This window comes from Spodoptera frugiperda, chromosome 17 (assembly GCF_023101765.2).
Source record: "Spodoptera frugiperda isolate SF20-4 chromosome 17, AGI-APGP_CSIRO_Sfru_2.0, whole genome shotgun sequence".
NCBI classification, from domain to species: domain Eukaryota; kingdom Metazoa; phylum Arthropoda; class Insecta; order Lepidoptera; family Noctuidae; genus Spodoptera; species Spodoptera frugiperda.
In genome coordinates, this window is record NC_064228.1 from 3,190,172 (window position 1) to 3,215,626 (window position 25,455).

The 25,455-nt window shown below is 34.4% G+C and overlaps 1 protein-coding gene across 7 annotated transcripts in view; it reads left to right on the forward strand.

Annotated features, from left to right (window-relative positions):
• The window catches only part of LOC118276629 (calpain-B), a 71,292-nt gene that overhangs the window by 12,476 nt on the left and 33,361 nt on the right, over nucleotides 1–25,455 (forward strand). For 2 of the 7 annotated variants that reach the window (XM_050699773.1, XM_050699777.1), the window contains exons 1-2: nucleotides 18,816–18,901; nucleotides 20,236–20,502. In XM_050699773.1, coding sequence (XP_050555730.1) covers nucleotides 20,314–20,502 — 189 coding nt within the window. In that variant the 5' untranslated portion in view covers nucleotides 18,816–18,901; nucleotides 20,236–20,313. Of the gene's footprint in view, nucleotides 1–5,731; nucleotides 6,152–18,733; nucleotides 18,902–20,235; nucleotides 20,503–25,455 lie in introns of those variants that run through there. The other 5 variants (XM_050699774.1, XM_050699771.1, XM_050699772.1 and 2 more) reach the window with 4 other exon arrangements.

Genomic DNA, 25,455 nt, shown 5'->3' on the forward strand with positions numbered 1-25,455 from the left:
AGTGATCCATACAACACTGACGACCGTGCCTACACACGGCGAATTAACCGGAGATTTTTACGGCGAAAAACCGTGTGTGTACAAGAGGCCTAAGTAAACATTAAATGACTCTGAGTATGGAGGTTAACGACATTAGAGTTTTCATCAATTTATGAGGGAGGTAGGAATGAGATAGTAATGTATGAGTGAGTAAGAGTAAGGTAAGAGGTTTCAAGTGCTCATGTTAAGTAACTCTTACCACCGTACTCAGAGCCATTTAATGGTTACTTAACCTAGTCCTTAGTCATTGTATTCAATACAAAATCGTTACTATAGAATAGTTTAAGTAATTATTAAATATCTCTGAGTGCGGTAGTTAATGATTTAGGGGAAGTTGGTAAAAACGGCCACTAACCTTTCTTTTATTTATCAAAAAGTAAATACCGGCAGTGATTTATACGGATATTGCGGCAATGCGTGCTACATCATTAGTGACGTCACCACCTACGTCATTTCAACTTATCGCGTACAATGACGATACTACGTGTACGACTCACTACCTGGTTATGAGTAGGACATGAGTAAGTGACACAAATCAGACTTTTTTCCTTTTAAATGTCGCGTATTTTTTGGAGGAAAGACTTGCAAGCGGGGAATTTCTGTCGTGGGTACAATAAATTCAGGCACTTCATGCAACTCCAATCTAATTTTTAAAGTGACACAGCCTACACATTTTTTAACGTTGGTAAGTCTGCGTTTGGTCACCAACCCGCTTACTGCCAGGACGTCAATCGCGTATATTTTGGTTTAAAGATTTGGAACCGGGGAATTCATATCGTGAGTACAATAAAATCACGCACTTAAGGCAACTTCAATCTAATTTTTACCAGGACACCAAGTTTTAACCCTATTGAAGTCATTATTCTTTTTTTTTTTGAGCCGGGAAAATCATTCAATGGCTTCCCTCGCCTTGGGTAAGGCAAGATGAGTATATGACTCTTACTGACTAAAAACCACTTCTCCTGCTTTTCGAGCCGGAGCCCCGGTTACCCGCTAGGCAGTCTGTCCGACACCAAAAATCGGAATGTATACTCCATAATAGTACGTACGTTCGTCATGTCCCTTTGGACGGCACTCAAACCAAACGAGGTCATACTGACAATGGTATTGACTATCCTTTACTTACATACTGACCAATTTTGCTACTAGCTATAAGGCTATAACTATACACACTATTACATACTTACTTACCCCCAACTCCTTTGAGGCATATTTGACTGATTACCAAATTACTGATACACAGGGGTGGATTAAGGCGCGGCGCCCGTTTTTATTTACGGGCGCTAGCACTTAAAAACAAAAACGCAACGCAACTCAACGTCACGCCTTTTAGGCAGAGGTGCTCATTACGACACGTAATGCCGCTATACAATGACCTAACACCCTCATTTGTGTTATAAGTCTCATGTAATAGGGGGTGAGCCTATTGCCATACTGGACACAATTCCAGACTCCGTGCTACTACTGAGAAAATTTAAAAAAATAAACACAATTAATATAAAATAGAACAATGATTATGTATTTTAGAAACGTGTAAAATTAAATGCGAAAAAGCTATAACAATAAAACACAAAACACAGTCTATGGTTTTAATTCCAGTAATTAAAAAAAGAACGTTCCCCAGAGCAAAGAGGTCGTATTGTTCAGCGGGTGACGCCATGTTTGCGCAAAGGGAGCGGCCTAATTTCGGTCTCCTTCACAAACACACTCAAAAAACTTTAAACGTATTACGCTGTACACCTTGAATTATGTTGATTTTGTTAATTTTATTAATACAGGGCATGCCATCGTCAACAAATCCGGATAATAGGCTAGTTTCCTACTAGTCAAATTCAATACTTTTTTCGAAACGTCAAAAACGATATTTTCAATGAACTTTGTATGAAATACTCTATTATGACGTCGTCAGATTTCTACGTCAAATAGCAGACTTATTTATAGAAATTTAGCTAGAAAATTAAGTAGTTCATCAAATCTATGAATGAGAGTGTGATTATTTTTTAATATTTTATTGTATTGAAAAGTTGTTATAATTTATTTTTGACCGAGGATACAATTGCTTTATTACTCATTTAGGTTAGTGTTCAATGTTTATCTAGAGATATGCTTACTAGGATTTTGGCTGTTTAGTCTGTTGATTAGTTAGGCATGAAGGTTAAAATTCCAAGGGCAGGCAAAGTATTATTCTCTTTTTCAAAATTCTCAGTTATAGGGTACGGATGATGATGGTGGCCACTAGGTTACCTTTAGTGAGGTAAGAATCCCACACTCTTGACCTTTCTCTCCAAGATGCTAGACGCATTTTAAAGGTTTTCCCCAGTAACCAAAAAAAAAGTCTAATATGATACTTACCAGATGCATGGTAACTGATCTCCGTCTACTTCGGGACATAAAAGGCGAGGTGCTATGAATCAACACAAGGTGTTACTTAATAGATAGGTAGGTATGAAACTAACAAAAAATCACGGTTTACTCACGTACCTTAATGAATGAAAAGCTTTACTAGTTTCGAGTCACAGAGGGACTCTTCATCATGAGCAGCGTGTGCAGACGCGGCGACGTCAATAGGCTGCGCTACTGACTACTTAGTAGAGCTTTTCTCCATTTATGTACATGAGTAAACCGTGATTTTTTTGTTAACCCGACTTATTTTTATAATATAGATTATAAAAATAAGTCGGGTTTTACTTCCTGACGCTATAACTCCAGAACACACGAACCGATTTCCAGTTTTACTTTCGATAGTAAGATCTCGGGCTCCGTGAGGTTTATAGCAAAGAAAATTCGGGAAAACTTAAAAAAAAAGCAAGAATACGGGAAAACCAGTGATGGCGAAACGAATTTCGACAAGTTTGCTAGTTTAATATATCTCACGATAGTTTATTATTATAGAAATATAAGTATGAAACCTATCGTTTCTCGCAAATGGAGTCGGTTAAAAATAAAAATAGCTTAGGTAAGTATATTAAAGATTTACCTTCACCTGTTGAATTTCACTGTCTTCACTGAAAACAGGTTTAACAGAACACGTCTCGTACCTAATATCTAATGCAGAAATAAATTGTTTATGTAATTAGTTCTTGAAGACGATCGAAGGTGCTCTTGACATTTATTTATTTATTTAGAAAAACATGCATAATTTTACAGCTTAAGCCAATACATTATACAGTTAAAATGTTGAAAATTTACAACAAAGAAAAAGAAATACAATATTTTTAATTACTTAAAACTAATTCATCAGCCATCCATCTTCTCACAAAACCTTAAACATTCGCGTGACATGTGCAACCACCAGAGATGTGCTATGCTACGTTACTGTGGATGTGTTTGGTTTCCACCAATTATTTACATTGGTATACAAAGCTTAGCACTGGTGGAAACGGACTCAGCTAAACGTAATGTAAACGTAGATACAAAAAATAAAATTGTACCTACTTATTTTTGTACCTACTTCTAAATATAAATAACTACGCGAAACTTTATTTTAAAAGTTCATTTAGAATTAGAATTACTTACTTGTTTAACGGAACGGGGCGTCTGCCACTACTAAAGAATTGAATTCAATTAAAGTGGCTAATTTAAATTATTTATTTATTTACAAATTCACATATACAACATTACCTTACGCTATTACGTCATTCAGCCAATACCTAAAGTATAATAGTAGGTAGGTAAATAAAACTAATTATAATTTTCATAATATTACATGGCAGAATATGGCTGAACAAAATATTTTATAATAACTGCTGTAACATCTACACTTAACCTATATTCGCAGTAAACGATTTGAAATTAGAATTTTAAATATTTATTTTTTTATAAAAGTAAACAGGTAGAAACCTATAGCACACGATGACATTACGGATGGCTCATACACTCATTACATAGATTATAATAATTTTTATTTTATACAATCGAAGACATTTTGTTTAAAACATTACCCACATTATTTTTTCCTGTGTCGTGAATGCGTAAACAAACACTACTTCACGTACATATGACACCCATTAAAAACTTTTTTTATAAACTGTGTTCCATAAACAAAAAAAAAATACAGTAAGTACTTACCTAATCCAGGGCCGTACTTCAAAACATTATTATTCATCAGTGGCTTGCTTGGGTTTATTCAGCATTTTTTTAACGTGATATAATTTTATTAAAACATCTTCTGGGCACTTTCCCTAAATTGACGTCGATGCGGACGAATTTTTGGGTGCTTTGTCAACAGTAAATAATTTTTAGTTGTCTTCTATTTTTTAGTTTTAAGCTTTTTAGTGTAGTTGTAAATATTATATCGTAAAATTTATTTATAATACAATAAACATAATGAATTGCATGACTACAAGATAATGTTCATGCACTTATATTATCAGAGTAAATGTAAATAATTTATTGCACACCTTCAAAACGACCGACAAAGGTTGTCAGAAACGGCAAAAATTCGTAGTAAAATAAAAAAATGCGATAATCTTTATCTAACATGAAGTGCATATTTAATGTTTATTTTCTTTGGTAAACCCGCTTGTTAAACATAACTGTCCTTGAATTTTTTATCAATTCTTAGATAATGCATTTTCGATAAGGAGTAGGTATCATATAGACTGTCAATTGCAATTTTTGACTATCAAGTTACATGCATTTTTTTATTTTTATCAAAAGCACTATATCTTATCTTTTATCATATATTAGTGCAGCTGATTCAATATTACTTTTTTTAACTAGAACTGCATAATAATTATGTACAATTTTACATATCTATTAACATAGAATGCTTACCTGCCAAATGGTAATGTATTTACTGAAAAATAATGTAAACAACAAGCAGCAACAAGTTGCATATTGCTGTGCTATTTTTTGTTGCTACTCGGAATCCAGACTGTAAACAAAAACGAAATCGTGTTTAACCTTTAACTGTCTGTTAGAATGACAAAATCGTTAAAGTTACCGTATATTAAACCGTAAATTGTGATTGATTTGTTTATTTATTACATTATATACATACAATTAGCAAACAGGATAACATAATATTTACTTTAGGTATAAATGTGCATGGTACTACATAATGGTATGTGAACTTGTATGTTTGTAAACGCACCCACGAGACAGGCGAAAATCCTAACGCGGCGCTGACTTTTTAAATAAAAAAAAACATCCTTTTACTTCTGATTTCAGACCTTGATTTCGATCTGTAGGTACGCAAAGTGTCTATAGATAGGTACCTAACCGAATAACAGCGTAAACTAACTAACTACAGTAGAACTCCAATTATCCGAACTCCGACTATCCGAATCGCCGATTATCCGAATCACAAAAATTGTCCAAAAAAGTCTAAGTGCGCTATTATTCTCCCCCCCGCGAAGCCAGTGTTTGCGCGTCAAGTCTTGACTTGACTTGTCTTAACTGGCCGTTGTGCCTACACTGACTTCCCCAAGCAATTTAATTCAATAAAAAAATAGTGCAATATCAAAACGTAGCTTTTATTCTCTTCAATGGCATTTTTTTAAAAAAATCCGATTATCCGAATATTTGATTATCCGAATGGGTCCCGGTCCCCATTAATTCGGATAATTGGAGTTCTACTGTACAGTACAGTCAAATAAGGTTGCACGTAACGTTTCCAGAAAATCGACTTCTCTAATACAGGGAAAGCATTACTAACCACTACTTACAGTCTAAACTCTCTTTGTTTCAGATTCATATATTAAACAAAAACAAGAGAACTACTTCATTCGACGTCGATTCGCTGTGAGGTGAAGACGCAAGATATTTTCGGAGCATTAACCCCCGAACGTTGAGTGCAAAAAGTGTGGTTCAGTGATTTGTAACAATGTTTAAGTACTACCCGAAGAACTTTAAAGCCAATGGCTGGGGTTGGCATCGGGGTGCCAGCGCTTCAAATGCTGTCAGAGGCTTCCTTAGTGGAGAAAGGGGTGAAGGAACCGAACCCCTTGTCGAACATGAGAGCCTGTACCCGAAGCTGCCGACTGAAGAAGACACGATGTTCAGGACCAGCATGAGGCTGTATCCTGCTCTTCCTGCTGAAGAGTACGAAAGTGGTGCAGTGGAAGAAGTGATCGAGGAAGCCTGTTCTGCTGTCAACGTGAACGCAGTGGTGAGTGCTTTTGATGTTTTATTATTGTTGATACAAAATGTTTACGTTACAGTGAAACTGTGTGTTGATGACTATTAGCGTTCTATCTATAGGAACAAGGAAATGACGTTTTGTTCTTAAAGACTAGCACTCTCATTTTATTATATTGCTCTTGGCAAGCTGAAATTTTTATTACGCCTGTAAATATTTTAGTTTACCTACCACATAAGAATGGTACTCATTCGTTCATAAATAATGATATAATGAATTAAGATTGTCTGTTTGTCTCTAAGAATTGATTAAAAATACATAAAACTATCATTAACTATTGGTCCAGTCCATATCAGTTTGAATTCATGTTACTATACCTACATATGTTTATCAGCTGTGACTTCTAAACAGACAATTACAACCAACAGTAATTTAATAGTTATTTAACTAAATGTTTTATGCTATAAGAGATAAACAAATGATTTTTTCGTCACACTACTTACTTTCTTTGTATCCATATTTATATTTGGGCGCAAATCATGTCTTTAAGCTTATAAACGTACATAAAAGGTTGTCGTCCTTTACCGCATGACTTACAAAATACAGGTTTTCCTTATAAGACTGCTATTTATAAGTTTGTCTGAACATTTTTTCTTTTATTTCCAAGCATACTCATAGTGTGGAAGTTAATGTAAGTATTTGTAGATAAATAAAACACGAAAATATGTCTTAATGATGAGCACTGATCATTACATACCAATTTTTGACAGTAATTAAAGTCCAAGATAAACTTTGTAAGAATGTATGTGGCAAAGACATAGATTACCTTTTCCATGCCGGTATAATAACGGGTGTCCCAACAAGAACGCAAGATTTAAATTTGGCGCCATTCGAAGTATCATTGTTTGACATTTGAACAAGTGTTATTTTTTGTTAGTATAAGGTACGAGGTTAGTAAAAATGGAGCGCTACACGATTAAAAATGAGCCAGGTCAAGCGCAAACAGTCAATCATGGTGTTCGGTATCGTAAAATGATAACCAATCTTTTCGTACCTCGAATTGAAGAAATGGATTTGGAAGGCATGTGGTTTCAACAAGATAGCGCCACATGTCATACAACCAGAGAAACAATTGAATTGTTGCATCAGTCATGTCCCGGTCGTGTTATTTTACGTTTTGGAGACCAGAATTAGCCGCCTAGATCGTGTGATTTATCACCATTAGACTTTTTTCTTTGGGGTTTCTTAAAGTCGATGGTTTATGCGAATAAGCCGACGACGACTCAAGCCTTAAAAAGGAAATTGGACGCTGTATTAATGAAATACCGCAGCATTTATGCAAAACGGTCATTGAAAATTTCATTGAAAGATCGCGTATGTTTCAGCAAACCAGCGGCAGCCATCTGCCCGATGTATGTTCCATAGATAACCTCATACTCTCTACTTTACGAAATTATAAAGATATCACGATTTTTTTAAAAATATCTGCGTTTTATTTAAAATTTAAATCTTGCGTTCTTGTTGGGACACCCTTTATAAGACAAAAATAGAAAATGCATTGTGACTCGCGAGAATCTGCGTTCCGGCACACAATGAGTTAAAGACTTACTATACTTCGAATCACACATCTAAAAATCAGATGGTTTCGCTTTTACAAACAAGAACAAAAATAAGTACTCGTAATTGCTCTAATTACTCATTACCATATAGTCTTATGATTAGGTATTCTGATATCTTGCAAACTACACATTTTGTACTCAGATGGTGACTAAGCGGGATTTCATTTCTGATTCATTTTTGTGACGTAGAGTAATTTAGTTTTAGACGCCATGTGATGTTAACACCGTTAAGATCAATAATCTCCCACGCATCATTAATCATATTGAACTTTTACATTGTTAGGGAAATCCAAAATTTTATGACGCAATGCATTTTCTGGATAATGTTCTGTATTTCCCACCATACTTGTTATCTCTTTTTTCGAAGTCTAAAATTAATCAATACATTGTTCTCAATTCTTTTAAATCGTCCATGGCAGTGAACATTATAATATAGATAGTTTAAAATATCATCAGGTTTATAATAGGTATACATGTTTCTCTATATGAATGATATTGTATCATACTCTCTCATACCCACGAAGGTCTTACGGTCACTTTCGTACGAAATCACAAGTTCACGGACGCAAAGTTTAGTAAACATTTTCAGTTCATTTTGTTTAGGTATTATTAAAACTGTCTGTTTAGAAAATCATTGTGTATGGAATTAAACACCAACAAGGAATATTTCGCTTTACAATTAAGGAGATGAGTCAGAATTTAATCTTCGGTACTACTCTTTTTTTTCCTTTTTTGTCCTCTAGAGAGTATTTTTTCCTCTAGAGAGCTACATTATTAGTGGATGCACATAAGCTATATTTTATTGCTTCGTCCCTTTGGGAACAGGAATATAAAACAGCAATCCGGTATCAGCTTAACCTCAGCAAATCTCAAGCAAGCGTCTGAGAAAACAAGTTTTGACTTATAGTAACTACTAAAACCAAGGTTTGGCAAAAACAAATGAACTTATAGTTATTTATAGCAGTTCATATTTATAACTGAATGCGGTTTATATGTCACGGACACATGCCATAATAATGGGAAGGACTGGTAATTACATGATACTCAAATTATAATGACGTCAGCTACCCAAATATGTACTTATACGCACGACACTCGAAAACAGGCATATGCAAAATAGTTCACAGAAAAATCGGATTGAATATTTGTAAGACTTTTTATGTATTAGCATTATAGGTTGCGATTTGCAAAGCAAACATCGATTTCTATAATAAAAAAGAAGGAACTAATCGGCCTTGGATGAGGTTGAGAAAAGTGATTAGGATATAAAATCTTAATTAGCACTGAGTCTGTAACTCTCCGGTCTTCGGTAATAGACTCATTCATTATGGTAGGGCTCTAAAAACGATATTTAAGTAATTATGCTTATATCTTCAGAAAATAACAAGACTTTACTTTCAATACTCAATACTTTATTGCATTCCATATAATTCTATATCTATTTAATACCATTAGCTTTAAAATCTCTATCTTATTATATTCTCTTGCTGGTATATTTTAGACGTTCGATTCAGCGTTGTTTAACATCTGTTTTAGAAAAGATCAGAATTAGCACCGTTAACTAATCACTAGGGTTTTTGGCATCACCCGTGAAGAATGCGACTGACAAAATAAAAAGGGAATTTATTTATAACTTGTCCGTTCCAGTAGGCGCCTCGTGTGGGAAAACCGCTGAACTGTTTGTTGTGTCAAGACACACGTGATTTACGCCCGAATACTCAAATGCTGCTCAATTTTAAGTTGTACTTAAATATCGTGCTATCTCTGTCATTTTATAAAGAATTGATAGTGACAGAACTACATTTGAGAGCGTCTTAAAATTGAGTAGCGTTTGAGTATTCGGGAATTAGGCTTGTAGACATCCTTATTTCAAGAAAATAAAGAGGTCTTTAATAAAATAATTTTAAAGTTTCTATTCAAACGAAGACCTGCTGACCGATTATTCAGTAGTTGCAATTTTCTATTTTTCGAGTAGGTTTAGTATTTGGACCAACAACTAGATTAAAACCATACAGATTTTTAGTGCTTCTAAGAACTTCGTATAGTCATCATTAAGTTATTATTAATTTCTTAGAATTCCTGTATTTGTTGGAGCGAAGTTTATCACACTAATATGATAAATGTCAAAGTTTGTTTGTTAGAATATTTGTCCGTCAATTTCGCAGAAACTACTGAACGAATTTTGATGAAAGTAAACAGACAGGGTATGAGCTGACTTTGGTGATAGGATACTTTTAATCCCACGGCAATGCGGGCGAAGCCGCTGGCAACAGCTAGTTCAGAATAACTCTAAGAGTCTGCACATTACAGTCTAAATTAATATAATCGTAAATTATTGGATGGTTAACAATCCGCTGAAATGTTTTTAGCTCTTGTTTGTTATGTTTCAAACGAAACCTGTCTGGTACCTAATGTGGTGCATCTGCTGCTTCTCATTTATAAAAACTCCTACGCAGAGAGTATATTGTATACATATTGCATCTTGTTGCATCCGGCTCTATTTTTATGGCAAAAATAAAGTGCTTTGTCTATTTGATTAATGAATAAATATGAAAACAATAACAGCTTGCCCTCCTGCCAAACCTCGAGCTGTTGAGAATCTTGTTACAATACCTACTTGTTCTGATTTGAGTATCGAACCAGATACTTCGTTCTCATCGATGATCATACCCCTTAGAGCTATAAAATCAGTGTAACACAAAGGATATATCGTTCCTAATCAATTATTACCTTGAGCTGCGGACTACCTAGCGGGTTTACCGGGACTCCGGCTCGAAAAGTAGGAGTAGGAATGGGTTGATTTTTTAGTCCGTAAGATGCTGCCACTCCCTCTCGTCTCGTTAAAGGCGGGAGAAGAAATTGGATGATTTTCCCCCCTTAAAAAAAAATACGATACATTATTATTATGTCATAGTAGCTAGTTAATACCTCCATACAAGCAAATTACTTGTATGCACGCCCACATCAATCCTAAGCCGGATTTCAACAAAAACCGACGTAACATCGAAATTAATTATCGGTCTACTTCATAGAGTCCGTCAACACGGTTCAAGGTAGCCAGCAAATTTGGTCAAATTGTGGTTAAAGCGTACTTTATTGATTGTTAGACAGATTGTCGAATCACCAAGTTAACTTTACAGCTGTTTATGTCACTAGTTTCTTTGTAAAATTGTTCCGTACTGGGATTTTGCGATGGTTTTGTTAGTTCCAAATTTGTCCACCTGAATAGGGAAGTTGGTAGCGCTGCTGTGTGATCACGTCAACAATTTGTTTAATGGCTAGATTTGGCCAAAATGGAGGACAAGGCCTTGTGCCCGTTGCAAGAAATCTGTGGAGCTGGTCTGGTGCCAAATTTTATTTATTGTGTCCAAAGGAAATGGTGGGAAACCTTGTAATTCTAGGCCAAATGTGGTGTTTCAATGGTTCTAGATTTAGATTTAGTGAATGGTGACCTATCGTGTCTTGGTGGTGATTTAAGTAACTATTGTTTGATTTTTACTAGGTCTTTGTCAAATGCACCGCTTAATTTAAAAATAATCGGATATACATACACACTTTCCGTCGTACTCAGAAACATTTAATGGTTATTACTTAACCAATTGTTTTCAGAACAAAATCGTTACTAAGGAATAGTTTAGGTAATCATTAAATGTCTGAGTGAGACAGTTTAGGAAATTATGTAACCAATTGTATTCGCATAATACAATTGTATTGTACTGCATGGTAATAATATAATAGATAGATGCTGTTTATTCATTTGCCTTTCACAATGCTTAAAACACTCACATTTACACCGACATGATGTTTACCTTAAAACAGTGTTCTTTAAAGATTATGATCATTAGCCACCGTAATACGTTTCGGCCATTTTTGTCTGTCGTTTCCTGCCATAATCGGAAACTGGTTCGTCAAGGCAACTACTGTGCTTACCTACTTATTCTCATTTACAACGTAACAATGAGACTTTAAATCTCAAGAAGTACTTGTTTCAATAATCAAGACTTTTAGTTCACATAAGATGACCTTCTAAAATACTGTTGAAAATATAACCAGACATTATAATTCGTTACAAAAAGTAGGTATGTACCAAGTTAGTTATTTATGTAAATTGTTTGAGTGAGGTAAATGGAACAATCAAGTAAATAAACAGTGCACTAGTATAGAATACTAGAATATTACCAAATAACGAGGAAAATACACACAACACATTGAGTTTCTTTTTTTATCAAAATCGAATTACGTTTACTAATCTAGAGATTGAACCGAAGCAAGAAGGAACTGAAGAAAGAAAGCAATATAATAACATAGTTCTTGTCGAACGATAACAGTTAACAGCCAGAAAAACAAAAAAATCCTTTCTGTTCGTGTGTAAACTGAGAAGTTTCAAAAATCTTATTGCAACTTTAATTTTATCAGAAAGATACAAACAATAACATTATGATATACTTACATTTTGTGACCTAGACCCAGTGCCCTAACTTTCAAAATAGTATTATGCAATTCGCTGTCCTATAATAAGGTCACATGCTTATACTCACAAGCTTCTCTCATTCGCTAGTTGTGTTAAACTGACAAATATATGTACAAGTAAATATCTAGTACCGACTAGATACGTGATAGGACTTTGATTAAGAATGAATGGGCTGATGGGCTCTACAATAAACATAAATAAGTGAGCAGTGACAAGCGTTTCATCTCATTACGTATTTTCCCTGCACTTAAGGAAATAAACATTGAAACACGCACCATATTTGACAATTACAACTACACACGATTTTCATTTGTCTTAAAATTGTTTACTTGAATCGGAAATCTATAAAAGTAATCTTTCAAACCTAAAGAAAGTAACGAAATAACTGCAAAACATTTGTCTTTCGAAATTTTATTGTTTTTATTAGAATTACAAAATCTGAATATAATATTATTTTATAGTGGCTTGATATACGGCACCGTCAATTAAACACATTGAGTTTCTCTGTAAATCAAAGTTTTATTTCAGTTAATCTAAGAAACAAATCAAACAAACATTAACTTACATACCTGTAAATCAAAGAAACGACATTAAATGTTATTATTCCGGTGTCGATTTCTTATTTTATTTAAAATTAGATATTAACTTATTCTTTGTAAAGAGAAATTTTTCTTATTTGACATTAACAAAAGGCGTGCGTCATGACCGTCACAGTTTACTCTTTCTTAAAAACTCTAAACTACCAAAGAGTTGCTATATGCGCGCGTAAATTCAAATAAAGGAAACTATAGTTTTCTTTACATCTCCCCCCCAAAAGAGATAAACAATGAGTAAAAGTGAATATAAACAATGAGGTTGATGTTCCCGGCATACACTCTTCACACGTAGATAGCAGGAGCCGGTGTGAGCTTCGATATGTGGAAGTAGTTAGACTCTGATCTCTTGTGGTCAGTGTTTATCTTGTATATTGATGTAGATATTTTTTCTATAATCTTGTAGGGTCCTATTTTCAGTTCATCAAGTTTTTTCCTGTTGAGTTTGTTCCCGTTTTCCACAAAAACCGTGTCTCCTACGTTGAAGTCTATATATTTTCGATGCTTATCATAAATTGTCTTATTATAATTATGTGATTTGATTGAGTTTTCTAGAGCTCTTCTCCTATCTTGGATTAAATCATGTTTAGTTCTTTCCTGTTTTAGCTCATTTGGCAAAATAGTGACATCTGTGCCATAAAGTAAGTATTTCGGAGCATATCCAGTAACTGTGTGCACTGTCTCGTTGTATTTCTTTACACAATTGTGTGCCACAGTCGTCCATGCCATTCTTGTATCTTGTTCATTTATTTTACATCTGATTTTGTTGACCAGCGTTTGGTTTAGTCTCTCATTCAAACCATTCGAGAAAGGTGAGTTTACTGCTGTAAATATGATTTGTATATTCTTCTCATCTAAAAAACTCTTGAAATCTCTTGAGTTGATACCTGGGTATTGGTCCGAGAGTATCAATTCTATGTCATCACATTCTGTACAACTTTTTATAAGTTTGATAAAATCATTTGCATTTTGTGTACTGGATGTTAGTATGTATGCATACCTTGTAAAATGATCTGATAATAGGTGTAAATATCTCTTTGTTGACCGGGATCCTCCAAAGCCTCCAATGGTATCGATGGAGCATATCTGAAATGGTTTTTTGGCAGGCCCCAATTGTGACATTAATCCATATTTATTTTTTCCTCTTGATTTATTCTTTATGCATATTGTGCAGCTTTCACAAATTATTTTTATGTTTTTCGTCATGTTCTCTGCTGTATACACAGTGCTTATCATTTTTTGCATTTGTTTAATTCCGATATGGCTTAGATCTGAATGTATTTTCTTCATGAGCTCTATGCTTAATTTCTCTGATATAATAATTTTTTCTTTTTCTCTTACTTTCTTGTAATACACATTGTTTTTTGTATATAACTTATCTCTCTTGCTTTGTATATATTCATTTTGATTTTGATCTTGTAAAATATCTTCTATTGTTATCATGTTTACTATTTTTAGCTGTTCTTCTAAGTTTTCTTCTGGTTCGAGAACCGGGTTTCTGCTCAGGCAATCTGCTTCAACATTATATCTTCCTGGAGAATATTTAATTTGGAAATCATATTGCGATAAATAATGAGTTAAGTCACCTAGCTCTTCGTCTGTTCTACATTTTATGTTCATATTTTCCAGTGGCTTGTGATCTGTAAAGACTGTGAATTTTCTGCCTATTAGTAGGTGTTGCCAATACTGAACACATTCTTTAATTGCCAGACATTCCAGATACACAGCCTTCTTCCTTTTTTGCACTTCATTTAATTTCTTTGAAAAGTAGGCTACAGGTTTTTCTTCGTTGTTTTTTTGTTTTTGTTTCAGAACTGCTCCTACTCCTAATATGCTGGCATCTGTGTATATGTGAATAGGTAAGTTTGGGTCATAAATTGTTAATATTGGTTGGGAACATAATATATGTTTCATTTCTTCAAATGACTCTTGACATTTGTCAGTCCAGATGAAAGGTTGTCCTTTTCTCAAAAGATTATGTAGTGGTTCTAATTTTATTGCAATATTTGGCACATATTTATGGTAAAAGTTTATCTTTCCTAAAAATTGTCTCACATTTTTTGGAGTTTTTGGAATCGGGAAATTTTTAATTGATATCAAATTATCTTTCAGAGGTCTGACTGAATTATTCTGGATTACATGCCCCAAGTATTTTACTGAATCGGCTGCAAATGTGCATTTAGAGAATTTTAGTTTCATACCTTCGCTTTGAATTGCTTGAAATAACTGCTTCAGATATCTTATATGATCCGAGAATGACTTCGAAAACAACAGAATGTCATCAATGAAACATACTGTGAACTCTCCAAGATTATGCTTCCGTATAATATTACACATTATCCTTTGGAATATGGCTGGAGCGGTCTTCAATCCAAATGGTAGACAGGTCCATTGGTAATGACCTTCTTGTGTCACAAATGCAGTTTTGTGTCTATCTGTGACACGCAGTGGTATGGACCAAAAAGCAGAATTAAGGTCCAGCGTTGAAAAATACTTACAATTTCTTGTTTTTACTATTAAGTCCTCGATGAGCGGGAAGGGCTGTGACTGTGGTACAACAATCTTATTTAAATCTCTGAAGTCTATACACAGTCTTGATTTTCTGTTTTCTTCTCTTTTATAGGCCAATGTAACAGGCGCTGCAAATGGGCTATATGATTCTTCTATTATATTCTTTTCCAGTAGTTTTGCTATTTGGCTTTCGATTTCTTTCTTGTCTTCCACTGTGCAACGATATGGTCTTTTACTGCAATATTTTTCTACTTGTAGATCGATGTGTGCTTCATAACCTTTTACCTTTCCAATGTCATATTTGTCCGTCGCAAACACTGACTGGTTTTCTGTTATTAAGTCATCAATTATTGTCTGTTCCTCAAAACTCAAGTGATTAATACAAATTCTAAAGTCTTCTGTTTTAAAACTTTCATTGTAGTTTATGATATTATCCATTTTTAATTCCTTAGAATCAATATCGGTATTTGTTTCCTTAGAAACTTTTTCCTTGTTTTGTGTAGGTAATTTTTGATGAATTTTCAGATTTTCGTCTTGAACTAGATGAAATTCTTGTATACAATCTAGTCCCACTAAAAAGTCATAATCAAAATTTTCGTTATCTATCACAAAAACATTCATTTTTTTCTCAATATCAAAGATGGCTATGTCCAGTGAAATTATTCCGATAGCTTTTTTGACGCCATTAATCGTTTTTAGATTAGTATCATTTGAAAGAGTGCCTTCGTTTTGCTTTATCTTTAATATCTTTGAGTTTATCAATGACACATTAGATCCAGAGTCATAGATCCCTGATACTTCAATATTTTTATTTAGTAGTAATTTTATCTTGATCAATGGCGGCACTATTAGTTTTTTTGGTCTTCGTACTGCAATTCACATTCCAACTCTGAATTATTGATAAGTTTTATCTGTTTTTTATCTTTTTCCGTATTCAATTTTGGTTTGAACCAACAAGAATCTTCTGGGTGGTAGCGGGCTCCTTTATTCAATTTATCACAGATATTACATTTTTCTCTAACCGGTTTACTATCTTCTTTTCTTTTTATAATTCTTCGTTTTTGCACCAAGTGTTCTAGTCTGCCAAGTTCATTGAATAAGTCTTTAGCATGAACTATTTCTTCTTTGTTAATCCTATCTGTTATAAAATCTGGTAAGCCGACTGCGATTATGTCAATTAGGGTCCCTTCATCCATTGTTTTTCTTATCTCCAATAAAAGTCTTTCTTTTTTCACTGCATATTCTACCAAAGATCCTGTTTGGTACTTGAAAGTCAAAGCATATTTGCTGTCAGTCCAACCTTTACTGGTGTATGTTTGTAAAAAACTTGATTTCCATTCTGACCACTCAGATTGTAATCCAAACTTTATCATCATGGAGGAGTACCAATCTATGCATGTTTTATCAAGAAAAAGTCTGAGAATTTCAATCTTTTCTTCCTCTTTTACAATATTAAATCTTTCACATTCTTTTTCGAATACTTCCATCCACTGACATGCTCTTGAATTTCTTCCGCTAAATTTTTCAATCACAAATCTTTCAGCTAACTTTTTCTTACTCTTCTTTTCTTCATTCTGTTTGTCTTCAACCAATTTTTCCAAAATTTTCACTATAGGATCCTCTAATGTCATTTTACTCACAGCTGGTGACTGTTCTTGGTTAATTTCTTCTAGAAATTGGTCCTGAAAAATCATGTTTCCAGCCTCATCGACATATGTTTTTAAAATTTCTTCTGTTGTTTTTATCCAAACATTTCTAGTTTGATATCTCTTTTTCAATGTACTTTTTAATGTAACATATGTTTTCGTGGCTTGAATATGTTTATGAAGTGATATTGCTTGATACTCTTCAGGAACCAGGTAAACTTTGTCATCTAGTGTGGCAATTGAGGTTATGGCAATGAAGTTTGACTTTCCGTCCACTGTTGGTTTAATTTGAAAAGTAAATTTTAGTTTCTCCATTTTTGTGACAGTTAATGTCGTTTTATAATATTATTTTATAGTGGCTTGATATACGGCACCGTCAATTAAACACATTGAGTTTCTCTGTAAATCAAAGTTTTATTTCAGTTAATCTAAGAAACAAATCAGAAACAAATCAAACAAACATTAACTTACATACCTGTAAATCAAAGAAACGACATTAAATGTTATTATTCCGGTGTCGATTTCTTATTTTATTTAAAATTAGATATTAACTTATTCTTTGTAAAGAGAAATTTTTCTTATTTGACATTAACAAAAGGCGTGCGTCATGACCGTCACAGTTTACTCTTTCTTAAAAACTCTAAACTACCAAAGAGTTGCTATATGCGCGCGTAAATTCAAATAAAGGAAACTATAGTTTTCTACCAGCATCCTCGGCCTCATCAGGGACCACCACACGCTACATCGAAGATATGCAGCCTGGTTCTTCCCTACGGCCTCATCAGCGTCTAGGCACAGCACTCTGCACACGGTCTGAGGACGTCTTCCTCCCGTCAACGCAGACGCCAGCCACTACGCACCTACCCTCGCAGCATCTATTCCCCGACTCACCGTGGGACACTGCGAGCTTCACTACTCCGACTCACTGGAGTATCACCCTGCACCGCTCACCCGACTCACTGGGCATTCAGCGGCACAGTTCCGACTCACTGGAACTAGGGACATTCTACACTGGCTCTGGCACCGCTCATCTCAAGCATCGACAGCCGTCTCAACAGGATCGACCTCCGGTCTTGGGGGGGAGTGATGTGGCGACACATTGACAAGTGACAAGTGACAGATGACAGAAGTAGCACATAGACTATCGACGAGCAAATCAACGGATGACGTCACAAATATCCTGCATCGCACATATGAAGTTTGCATGCGAATTAACATGGATAGAAAATCCCAACGTACAACAGTTGGGCAGAAAGCCCGCCAGGCTGATCACCTCGCCTGGTCGGAGGATCCTCCTTTTCTTAGGGAACTTTACTCGCTGTTCCCTAAAACCTAATTAGTGTCGTGTTGACTTCCTTAATCCGACCCTGGATTTATCATTCATGGAGTAGGTACTAAATAATTATTGCAATGCAATATATATTTTTTATTAATACGTAAAAATATTATTACGTATATTCTTATATTTATTGTATATATCAAACACTTACACAATTTAAGCTAACAATAAAAATATATAAATATTAACTTGACCGGAACTTATTTTACCAAGGTCATTTGAATTTTGCATCTGTTGCAGTGTTACAAGACAAAATATTTAAGTAAGCTTGCACTTGCAGGTTTTATACCACTCTCAAAAGTAAATATTATAATTCCCAAATTTCTAAAGATTTATTTACGAAGACGGAAACATAAACACATAAACAGTAGATACTAAACAGAAAATCAATGCTATGCTAGTTTTAATAGGTGACGTCATTCTGTGCGCTGGCAATAACTTGCTAGCTACACGACTAAGTTTGGGAGATCATGACTTCATTGCATCTCCTACTCTCAAAAAGCTCTTCTATTTAGTCGGTTGTATTTCTGTCAGTTTCGCCGAGACAGTTTTGGGTACGGCTGTTCTCTGATTTTAAAACATAATCTAATATTATTTTAATGTAAAATTTGATTTATTTGTGTGTGTTGTGTTGTGGAATATTTTGTTGTGCTCTGTGTTTACTAGTTCGCTCTCGAAATTGATGAAAAAGCGTATTTTTCTGCGACATTTTGATGCAATGTTTAATCATTCCTATTAGATTCTTAAGATTTTTCAGTGAACTTCGGCATAACGATGACCTCACCTATTTTGTAACAATGCGTAGTTTCTTTGGCCAAAAAATACTGTGTTCTAGTAGCATATTATGATGTGTTCATAGATTTTTTTCTTTCGTATTTGAAAGTGCACTGTTGACCTACTTATTGTTTGCTATGGTCCAGATTCCGTAGTATTTTTGCAGCCGGTTTGTAGAAACGGCAATCTCTTTGGTGTACTCAAAGAAAACTCCATGAAGGCTGTATTATTTTCAATATCTATGTGCAATATTTAAGAATAACAAGCAGATGAATGTCTTTTTTTTATTTGGATTAAACATTCAGTCTATTAAAGTGATTATGCAAATCAGACTAGTTATATTATTAATAGAAAACATGTTATGAAGCTCTAGTTTATCTCACATAATTTTATTCTACTTCAAATTAATTTGATAAGTAACTTAAAACCATTCTTAGCTATCAGGCCAACAAACTACTTTCTTTTGCTTCATTAAAAGAAAATAATGCGATATAAACAAACAACTACATTTTATAAAATATCTTATTTGAAAAACATATTGGCTCTATGATATTTCCCATGCCACAGACATAGTCAATTAACTCCATGAGAAAAATGTACAGAAGTACTTAATTAGTACACCTCTACTGATGACATCACTTTAAAAAACTGTGTAATCATAAACTATGGCCTCCATACTGCTTCCTACTTAGTATTGTGATCACACTAGGATGAATGACTTGTGTCCAGTGCCATTGATTTTTAATTTTAGAATTTAGTGACTGCATTTGAAATAGAAAAAAAATAGATTTAATATTTTCAGTTCTGTTAAACATCTGTGCATATTAAGTTATTTTACTTTAGTATTAATCATTAAGTGTGTGGTGATTCAAGTAGGAAAATAGGACATTTAGTGCTCAGTAATTAGTGTTTACAATAAGTCTTGAGGAATTATTATTGTTAGTACATTTTTGTCGCAGGAAATAGTTACTTAGTTGTTATGAGTTGTCAGTTATAAACAGTGCTTACTGTATATTTTCATGTTTTATAAGCAAACATTATGTTATCTATATGTTTTCTTACATACAAAGAACTCCATTTAAATAATTTTAACAAGACATTTTAATTAAAAATAAAGCACAGAGCACAGTAAAATAATTCCTGTTCTAATTTTCCACACAGCCACTTCAAAAATGTCTTAGCAAAGTGTCAGAAAGTAAAAAAATTATATAGAGTAGTTTGTGAGTGAGTGTGACCACTATGGGTCAAAATGGCGGCATGGACTTTGGCGCCATGCTGCAAGGCGCGGGAAAGCAGCTACTCAACCAAGGAGGTCAAGCGCTAATGCAATATGGCGCCCAGGCCATAGGAAACATCATCAATGAGGTGTTCCAAAAGAAGGAGGTCGAACAGAAGAGGTTTCTACCGAGCATTAAGAACTATAAAGTGGTATGTGTAGTTTTTAAAAATATTTATTTCATACTAGCAAACCCGGCGAACTCCATTTTCCCTGTTTCCCCACCACAGATTTTCCCTGTTTTGTCTGAATTTTCTTTGCTATAAACCTCACGGAGCCCGAGCCCTTTCCAGCGAATTCCAAACTGTGGAAATAGGCTCATGCATTCTGGAGTTATAGCGTCAAGAAGAAAAACCTGACTTATTTTTATATTATAGATAATTTATTCTAGAATAATAAGCAAAAACATGAATAAAATCTTACATGATTAGTTTCTAAATTAAAACGGGGTAAATAAACTTTTAATCTATTCATGTAGGTAATGCGCATATGCAAAGCAAGAAACAAAATCTAGTTTTCTTCCTACTCACACTCAAATTCTGTACAAGGCTATCTTTCAATTTGTATCTATTGCTCACCTCGCAAGGTGCATGTACTCTGAAATTATCATCACTCAAATTATTTAACGTGTGGGCCTTAAAACAGTCAATTGACCGCCCACTCAGTTTATTGACTTAGATGAAGCATTTCATTTACTTCTTGTAACAAAGGTATTAAATTATATGAGTAACGTCTTCCCTTCAAAGGAAGTACCGTAAAGTATCATTTTATATAAATTAGTCATTATTTTTGAACGGTTTTGTTTGTATAATTCTAGCCGCAATGGAAGGTTTTCAATTTTGCTTTTCATAGTTATTGTGTGCAGTTTTGTTATATAATAAAGCCTGGTCTATAGTCATAGTATTGTGGTATAATCAACTTTCCTCCTTTTAATTATCACACTAATTTATTATAGATATAAACCTTGAACAATTAAGTTATCAAACTTAAAATATTCCAGTCAAACGTATAAGGCGTGTTACATTGATAGCAACAGAGACAGTGAAAGAGATAGCTCTTTCATAACCAAGTCATACAACAATGTTTTAGTATGAAAAGAAAAACATACTCAAAATCAATAATTTATATTTCCTATTGTAATCTTCCAAAACAACACTAACTACCTCCCATTAAAGCCGTGACAGGTACTTTTAAAGCACCTTATATATCCAGATATCTTGTCTGTAACCAAAATCCAAGCAATCGATATTTCAATTTATAATCGATTGATGATGATCATGATCTTACCACAGCTTGATCCAACATTTTGGTCAAATGTTTGTCACCAACATTTGTGTACGCGCTATTGACGATTTATTCACCCGACATTTAATATTAAGATTTCATTAGGTGCCAACGTAAACCGGTTACGTGTGAATCATATTTCAAAGCATAACTTGTTTTATTTCCAACGCTAATTCGTATCAATAACAATGTTTGATGCCATTAAAGTATGAAAAACAGAAAAAATATATTCTTATGTACAAAGTTGCTAAAAATGTACATGGAAAAGGTAGTCTAATCGTGTTAACTTATAGCAACTATGTAACTGTACAGGGTATCCCTGAAGTCGACGTCCAAGTGGCACCAGGTGATCGGCAAGGTTCCAACTGTTATCATCAGAAAAATTAAGATTTGCTTTTGATGTATATTTGATGTAGTTATCTTTTCGTGGACTACACATAGTCAGTATTTTAAAAACTGTAGGTAGAACTTAGATTTTTTTATATTTTTCTGATAACATTTGGAATATTGCCGATCATCTGCTGCTCTGTCGAAATAAAACATGAAAAGCGCTCCAAATAGATACTTGAGTAACTGAAACGGGAGCTACAAACAGGCGCCACAGTATGTCACATCAAATTAATCTAATGCTTCCAAAGGCCTCGATTAAAATGGACTCAAAACATAAACAAACAATTAAAGATCGTAATCATCTTAGTACATCTCAGTGACATATTCGACGTTTAGCAAAACTAAACCTTACTACAAAGGATATAAAGATGGAATTGTAACCAGCGAGTGATAAGAATATAGGAAACTAGAGACTGATGCGGTCCACTGCGCTTAGTTATAGAAGGGACGACACGTAATTATAATTTACTAGCTACTCCCACGCGTTTTGACCTGCTGCTAGGCTCCTATTGAGCATATTGTGATGTTTTAGCCTATAGCCTTGCTCGATAAAGGCACTATCCAAAACAAAAATTATTATCAAAACCGGACCCGTAGTTCTGGAGATAGCGTGTTTAAAACATTAACTGCCAAAAGAAAACTGTTGAAGACAAATCCTCCGCTAAGTGTCGAACACCATGGACCGACTTGCGGTTTACGTGTTAACTCTTCAGTTTATGTAATTCAGAAAGTATACGGATAGATATGTATGAACTTATGCTAGCTATGTATCCCAAGAGACCATATACGTCTAGCATTATGCATTTAAATTGCGCTAGGTATTATGTGCATTGGAATATTCATGCTAGGGAAAACTTCCAAGCATCGTTTAATTAAAACTGCCATAAAAGATTCATAATTATTGTGAATTATTCTTTGCACAAATTCGAATATTTTCTATTTAATGATAGTTTTGTGATCGTCCGTTGGCGCCACTGTAGCTTTAGATCCTTATGGTCTGATCTCAATGGAACTTATAAACTCAGACATTTCCATGATATTGGCAAAACTTTACATAAACATTACTAAATGAAGCCTCATCATCATTTTCTCGATGACTATTATGGGTGCTAATCACGTATTCACATCCAGTGCAATTTAGAGCCCTATTTACTAATCAAATAGTACACTTTGCAATGGCAAATGGTCGCACAGAGACCCTATATGTTACGTGTTTTTGTTCTAATGTTTTTAAAGTGAGATTTGAACGGATATTTACGCGTTACTCCAAATTGCTAGATAGCAGTAATTGCTTTGTTAGTCACGTCACAAAATATTTTGGTGCCAACGAATCGCCAATGAATGTTTGCTTAGTGGCATGCCACAGATATTTACTCGGATAATAGTGTCATTCTTTTGGTTGATCGCAAACTCTACTTACTTGAAATTAGAATAGTTAATAGCACTTATTACTTTCTAGCATTTCTCAGATAAAAGGGGGCATTTCCTACTCAATTTTAACGATAATAAAGGTGCATTTACACAGTTTCCTCTACTTAAGTTATCGGCAATGCTAATAAAGGTGCATTTACACAGTTTTTTCTACTTACATTATGGGTAATGCTCTCTTGCGTTAGGCTTCGGTGATCGCTTACTACCTATTAGGTGACCAACTGTCCAGTACCCTTAGTACGAGTTTGCTTTACTTTGAAACGAGAGCGCTTTCGGCGTTCTGATTGGTTGGTTCATTCGCGCCGGCCAATCAGAACGCCGAAAGCGCTTTCGTTCCAACTTAAAGCAAACTCGTACTGAGGGTACTGTAAGCTTTGATGCTTCCGTTGATGCATAGTTTAAAAAATCCTAAATAGTTAAAAGGACGAAATCATTTTAGTCCTGCAAATACATAACATCATCGATATAATTGGCACCTTTTGTAAAATACACATTTTATACGCTCTGAGTCAGACGTCACTAATTTAAAATTAGCATATGCCGTATTTAGTATTACACAGCAATCGTCTAGTAATTACGAGAATTATTCATCAATCGGGAATTTAGGTACAAAGGATACCGGAGCTGCAGACTGCCTAGCGGGTTACCGGGACTCCGGCTCGAAGAGATAAAATACGTAATAGTAAGAGTCTGACACTTCCTCTCACCTCGTCCAAGGCGGAGAAATCATTAGATGATTGACTTTTTAAAAACGCGTGTGTACATAGTTACAAATTGTAATTTCATTGATGCCTGCTTTTCCTGCAAGAGGCAGGTGTGTGAATGATTGAAAGTTTCTATCTAAATATTTGTATTCAGAAAAGCTTGTAAATAGTTATAGAAATTATATTATGCCGGATTTTACAGTCATAATAACTATAATAAGTCGCATTTTATTATATTAGGTAGGTACTATCTATCTATGCCTATCATATCATAACCGAGGCGGATTCGGTTAGTTACGATTTAAAAAATATTTTTATTTAAGTAGGATATCCGGTGGTTTGTTGGTTTTGGTTTCGGTGTCAGTTACAGGTCACAGAGCTTAATATACCCACTTTTTACTCTACTCATAATTCAACAATGTAATAGTTATTGAAATTCCTAAAATATGATAATCCCTGGCCGAAATTAATAACTAATCTTAAATTTCTCATTTCACCTTTTTACGTTTTTGACAGAACTAATGTCAAAAATCGATCTAAATCAAAGGATTTCGGATTGAGATCGATTATAAATTTCGATCGTAAAAATCGTTTCGAATCGATTACAAAATGAAGATTGATGTCAGATCTATAATAAAATTAACGCGTAAGTAAAAATATTTAATGCCGTTTCGCGGTTTAGTGCGAATTTAATTTTTACGAACATATTAATAAAGTGATCAATGTTAAAAAATATCATATGTAACTAAGAGGAAAAATCATTAAATATTTAAATATAGGAATTACTATCCAATGTCGGCGCGGCGCGACGCAGGCACTAAAGACATTTAGTTTTCCTTCCCTATGTCTCACTCTTTCTCACCAGGAAAAAGGGAACATATTAAAATTCGCGAAGTTCGTTTGAATATGAAATTCTATTAAGACCTCATTGGTGAATTTGTCTTTATTTCGGAGTCCTTTCTCAGATTTAGGAAATCCAGAAGTTTTATAAATTACTTGTAAATATTACGTGACGCCAGCGCGTCGTCTGCACAGCGGCGCATACGTTATCTGAAGCATTATCTAACGACACTGGACAAACGCTCAATTTGAAGGCGCGCTATTTGTTATTTTAATGCACATGCATATCCTAAAATTGTACGGTAACTAGTTAGTTATGTGCAAAATGTTTTGTTATAATCCTAAACGAGTTCAAATGGAGTTCATTACTTCCAAGTCTATGGCTGGTGCGGATCGTTGCCATCAAGTGACCAGACTCACTAACCTATTCTTTTGCCCCCAACTTCCTTAAAAAAA